This window comes from Castanea sativa, chromosome 11 (genome assembly GCF_040712315.1).
Source record: "Castanea sativa cultivar Marrone di Chiusa Pesio chromosome 11, ASM4071231v1".
Classification (NCBI taxonomy): domain Eukaryota; kingdom Viridiplantae; phylum Streptophyta; class Magnoliopsida; order Fagales; family Fagaceae; genus Castanea; species Castanea sativa.
In genome coordinates this window covers 51,318,159-51,324,156 of record NC_134023.1, presented here as the reverse complement: position 1 = coordinate 51,324,156, position 5,998 = coordinate 51,318,159, and the positions used below count along the sequence as shown (strand labels likewise).

Here is a 5,998-nt window from a genome sequence, read left to right as displayed (position 1 = left end):
CCAGTGAACTTTGAGATTTAGGAATATGATTTGGATGATTCCTCTTTGATTGTTCTTCGTATTTGAAGGTTTGTGGTGGAAGTTCTTCGGGGCTTTGGAGGCTTGAATCCGTAGAGCTTCACCAATTTGTGGTTTGTTGAGGTTTCTGGAGGCTTTTAAGCTTGATTCCAGTGGACTTTGAGATCTGGACGAGTAGTTTGGATGATTTTGCTTCGAATGTTGTTTGTATTCGAGGTTGAAGTTCTTGAAGTTCTTGGAGGCTTCGGGGTTTGATTCCGGCAGAGCTTCTGGATTTCTGAACTCAAGATATCTTCTTCCTTCTGTCTCCGTCCTGTCTGTCCTCTGTGTTGTCTCTGTTGTCCCCTCTGTTGTCCTCTCTGTCTGTGTGTGTCCCTTGTCTGTCTTAGGAAGGCTTCTATTTATAGGAGTTTAGGGGTAGGTGAGTGACACGTGGCGGAGTTTGATTGGTGACACTTGTCACAGCTTGATTGGTCCGCTTATGTCATCGCTTACACGTGCTGAGTGCTTGTGTCACTGCTTACACGTGCGAGGCTGCCTGTGTCATCGCTTGCACGTGCTGAGTGCTTGTGTCACTGCTTACACGTGCGAGGCTGCCTGTGTCATCGCTTACATGTGCGGAGCTGCTTGTGTCATTGCTTACACCTGCTGATGCAGTTTCATGCCTTTATTTCAATGACACTTGGCAAATTTCTATTGGTTTCTGAATAGCGATGGCAAAACCTAGCAGCAGTACGTGGCGCTTTGTAATTGGTTGTATTTTGTGGACTTTGGTAGTATGATGTGTCAGCTTGTGATAGGTCGGGAATTTTCCCTCTCTACAATAAGCAAATGCATTAGAAATTTAAAACTACAAAGTACAAACAAGCGTGATCAATTAACAAGTCCAGTTTTGTAACTTCCATAGAATTTAATAGCAAACTGTGGACCTAGTCCAGTTTTACTAAATATCATCTTCTAAATACCAGCGCTTTTGACATTGATCTCTTGCACTCACCCATGGCCCACACAGTGATAGAAAACGATTAAAAGGAATAGAGTTGCCAGCGGTAGCCAGTGGTGACTAGTGAGCCAACCAAGCCAAGAGCGGCGAGAGGCAAGAGCGAGAGAGAGACTGATTGAGGCATCTGAGACTAAGAGAGTTGAGTGATCTTATGAGAAAAATATGTATTTATAGTAGGCCAAAATCAGAAAACCTAGCTTAAAACTACACCGTTTTGATTTTTTTTTTTTTTTTTGGGGGTTAAATTACCAAGTGAAGCGACCACATTTTGTTAAAAAAAGAAACCAAGTAAAATGTCAGGCTATGTATCGGTCAGTTCGAGAATGAAATCGGTTTTGGATTTGCAGCTCCAATGGTAGCACCGCACTGACATCAGAACGGGCTTCACCCTCCGAATGCCGGCCTTGGCTCATTCGGTCGACGCTAGTATTGGGACGGTGTCGTCGGCGCCGGTCGGTTGGGTCAGCTCTGGTAACGTTTTGCTCACCCTTAGAATTAAATATGTAAAAAGTGGGCTTTATGATAGAGATAGGGGTGGGAATTATTTTAGACTTATTAGTATTTTAAAATTGATAAAACTATTTTAAAATTGTAGGATAAATTCAGAAAATATGATGGAAATAATATGACTGCTGATGTGGCTCAACGTAAGCTTACCAACATTAATTGCTACACTTCAGCTTTTAGTATTATATATAGATATAGATTGTTATTTGTCTTTTTTGCAGTTTTATGTTATTTTTTCTAGCTTTATAATGTTTGTGACCAACTTCATAGAAAGAAAAAAATATTAAAATAAACTGTAGAGCTACTTTTATGTCTTGTTATTTTATTTATCTAATTTTTTTATTAAGTGGAATCAACATTAGAAAAATGTTAACAAGCACAGCAAAAAAACATTAACAATACACAAAACCACAAACCACAAAGTCAAATAAAGGCAAAGCTGTTCAATATTTAGTTACTGTTGTGCTATTCGGTATTTACTATTTAGTTTTCGATGAATCAGAATTTTCAGTTCCAAAAAAAAAAAAAAAAAAACAGTTACCTGCTTTAGTGTTTTGTCGTAGTTAAGTACATGTTCCCTTATTGGCCCGCTCTCAACCATACCCAAAAAAAGAAGTGAAGATTTGGGGTTGGTGTTTACTTTTTAAGTAGTTTAAAAAGTCTTTCTTGGATCTTGACTTTTCACAATTTAATCTGCGGCCACAAAATGTTTTGGATAAAAGTTTGTCTGTATGGTTGCCCCAAGAGGCCAACATATTCTATTCCCAAGAAGGTATGCGTTTATTGAACTAGTCCAAAAGAAAATGAGAAGTAGGCCAAAGAAGGTGTGTGTTTATAGAATACAATAATCCATAAAATCTTCCAACAGATTGTCACAAAGCATCATATCAAAAAACAACAAATCAAACATGGAAGACATGTTGCTATACATATCCCTCTCTCTTCTTCTCCTCCTTGCATTAGCTTTCAAGTTCTTGCTTCAGACAAGAACAAAACACAAACACCTCCCACCAAGCCCACCTTCTCTACCAATTCTAGGCCATTTCCATCTCATTAAGAAACCCCTCCATCGTACTTTCCACCACTTTTCACAAAAATACGGTAACATCTTCTCTCTCCAATTTGGGTCTCAACTTGTGGTCATTGTATCATCCCCATCTGCGGTTGAAGAATGCTTTACCAAAAACGACATTGTTTTAGCCAACCGTCCTCGCTTATTAGTAAGCAAGCACTTAGGCTACAACCACACCGCCGTGTCAACAGCTTCTTATGGAGACCACTGGCGCAACCTTCGCCGCATCAGTGCATTAGAAATCTTCTCAACAAATCGTCTCAACATGTTTCTAGGCATCCGAAGAGACGAAGTGAAGCACTTGCTATGCAAACTGTCACGCAACTCGTGCCAAGGTTTTGCTAAGGTAGAGTTGAAATCTATGTTCTTGTACCTGACATTTAACATCATAATGAGGATGGTGGCGGGGAAGAGATACTACGGGGAGGACGTGAAAGGCGAGGAAGAAGCAAGGCAATTCAGGGGGATAATGAAAGAGATAGCAGTGGCAGGAGGAGTCTCAAATCCACAAGAGTTTGTGCCCTTGTTGCAATGGATTGATCATGGGCGTTTGGAGAAAAGATTGATGAAATTAGCCAACAAGACAGATGCTTTCTTGCAAGGTCTTATTGATGAGAAGAGGAGGAAGGAAGAGAAGGGGAACACTATGATTGATCATCTGCTTTCTTTGCAAAAATCACAGCCCGAATACTACACGGATCAAATTATCAAAGGGCTTATACTGATATGTGTAGGTCATTTCTTCTTTGTTTGAACTAGATGCTAATTAAAAAGCTGAAACCATGAATACTAAAGCTTTTTTAAAGACAATGAAAATATATTGGATTGATCAATTATAAGGGAAATTTTGTAATCAAATAACGAAATCTGACCCAGTTGTTTTTTTGACAAGTTAGGATAAAACATGTATAACACGAATTTGAAGTCAACCTCGTAGTCTTGATTTCTAAGCAAGAAGTTGTTTATGATATTATATTCTTCTCACTATCTTTATATTTTTTTAAGAACAAGATTCTCTTGCAAGGTTGAGATTTTTTTTTTTTTTTAGAAAGAAATCTGGAAATTTTATTGAAATAATCAGCCACTATCGGCTAAGAGTACAGAATAGAGGTGTGGCTTGAGACTCTAATTTCATAAAAACAGTATAGAGAGTTATAAGTCAATTAAATTTTCAAATTTTGTGGTACTCATTAATCTTTAATCATATCATATTAATTATTTTAAATTTTATTGTTCTTTTTCCAAAATATAAATTAGATTTTTACCATCTAGAGGTAAGCTAAAGTTGGGGTAAGTCTTTTGTGTAGTGTTCTTCCATACTCACCAGACGAAACACTAGACCAATACATGTCTTATCCCTATCTCTAAAGCTATCATAAAACTACCAGTCAATTCAACTCGGTGCTATTTTATTAGGATCCTTTGTCAAAAGAGCAAGATTAGGTATAGTACTTAGGTGTAGTTCCTTAGATTCTCATTTTAAAATTCTGCCATGTGAATATTTTCTTATGGGATGGAAGTGTATTTTTTAGTTAAGTAGCCACATGGTTGAATGTTTAAAAGGGAACCTAAGGAATTGCACTTAAGGTGTTCTACTTAAGTTTTGCCCTTATCAAAATACCAGTAATCAATTCACAAAAATAAATATTAGCTATCGATCCATTTTTACTTTAAAATTCTTGGTGTGATTTTGAGAATCGCTAAAATCAATATAAGTTATCAATCCATTTTTTTACTTTCAAATTCTTGTCGTAATCTAAGAATGTATTAAATGTATAATAACCAGGTCTTGTTAATTGCGGGGACTGGCACATCAGCGGTCACAATAGAGTGGGCAATGTCCAATTTGCTCAATCATTCTCAGGTGTTGAAGAATGCTAGAGTTGAGTTGGATAATCAAATTGGACAAGAAAAATTACTCAATGAATCAGATGTCTCTAAATTGCACTATCTACAAAATATAATCTTGGAGACTCTTAGATTGTATCCTGCAGCCCCATTGCTTTTACCCCACATGTCCTCTGAAGATTGTACAATCGGAGGATATAATGTTCCACGTGAGACAATGTTATTGGTTAATGCATGGGCCATACATAGAGACCCCAATATATGGCATGATGCAACTAGTTTTAAGCCTGAGAGGTTTGAAAACGGAGAGAGTGACCTGAACAAGTTAATGCCATTTGGACTGGGAAGGAGGGCTTGTCCCGGGGCAAGCCTTGCCCAACGTACAATAGGATTGACATTGGGGTCATTAATTCAATGCTTTGAGTGGGAAAGGATTAGTGAGGAAGAAGTTGACATGGTTGAAGGTAATGGGATCACCATGCCCAAAGCCGTGGCATTGGAGGCCATGTGCAGAGCTCGCCCAATTATAACTAAGGTTCTTTCTATGTCTGAGGATGAGTTTTGAGCAATGTTATTGAGGTTTGCAAGAATAGCTTAGCTATATTTGCGGAGATTAATTAAACATTAGTTAGTTATTGTAATATATAAGTACATTGCTAGTATTTATATTGTATTATTGTATTTGAACATTTTAAACTTTTTTTTATTATTTTTAGCTTGCCCTATATAATAATTTATATTAACTTTATAGGTAAAAGGAATGAGAAAGGTTTTGGAAGATTAGCATATTTGCTTTCCTACTATTTTATGTGTGTACGGGCGTTGCCCTTCTTTAGGCCCGGTTGTTCGTAAAAGCCCATTATATTGATGTCATGTGTAGAACCTTACACTGATCAAACGCACGGGCTCATTCTAGTCAAGTTTTGATGCTCGTCTAAAACCCAAAGCCTAGGGATGAAAACGTTTACGACATGACCGGCGAAGGTGAAGTCTCACTGCCTCCGATGAATATATCCCCGGGTAGGTAAAACTCGGAGTGCATGGCATCACCTAGGGAATGCTGCTGTCGGGCATCAAATCTACTAGCGGAGCTAGTTCCAATGCCATTGTCACCTTCTCCCACTCATCACCAAACATCCACTTAAGAGTAATGGTATTGGACCTTCCTTTCGTTGCCTCGGGAATGCCTCTGTCGGGCATCAAATTTAACGGTGGAGCTAGTTCCAATGCCACTATCACCTTCTCCCACTCACAATTAAGCATCCACTTAGTGGAAACAGTATTGGACCTCTCATTCCACCCATCAGGAAAATGATCATGGTCATCCCACTAAATTTGGTTATAAATAGGCAAGGAAGATTCAGTTGAAGGGGTTGGCAAGGTGAGAGAAAAAACACTAAGGAAAGGGAGCGATCATCCTGGGAAATAGGGAATATAGTTCTGAGAATATAGGGGATAAGAATGTGTGGGTTGCCGAACATAGGACCACCCTTTGTAGGAAATCCAAAAGCCCATAAAGTTAATAAATTGTGAGCCCAAATAGAGTTAAA

The 5,998-nt window shown here is 38.3% G+C and overlaps 1 protein-coding gene across 1 annotated transcript; it reads left to right on the top strand.

Moving 5' to 3' along the window:
• Positions 1-2,290: 2,290 nt before the first annotated feature.
• Positions 2,291-5,202, top strand: LOC142615382 (cytochrome P450 81E8-like). Its single transcript, XM_075788132.1, has 2 exons — positions 2,291-3,321; positions 4,384-5,202. The coding sequence occupies exons 1-2, from the start codon at positions 2,437-2,439 to the stop codon at positions 5,011-5,013; spliced, it is 1,515 nt and encodes a 504-aa protein (XP_075644247.1). The 5' UTR covers positions 2,291-2,436; the 3' UTR covers positions 5,014-5,202.
• Positions 5,203-5,998: the final 796 nt, after the last annotated feature.

Bases quoted from the DNA above. Each gene is read 5' to 3' on its own strand.
- LOC142615382 (XM_075788132.1), top strand. From the start codon at position 2,437: ATGGAAGACATGTTGCTATACATATCCCTCTCTCTTCTTCTCCTCCTT. The intron at 3,322-4,383 runs CTGATATGTGTA...ATGTATAATAAC, and splicing joins AAATTATCAAAGGGCTTATA to CAGGTCTTGTTAATTGCGGG.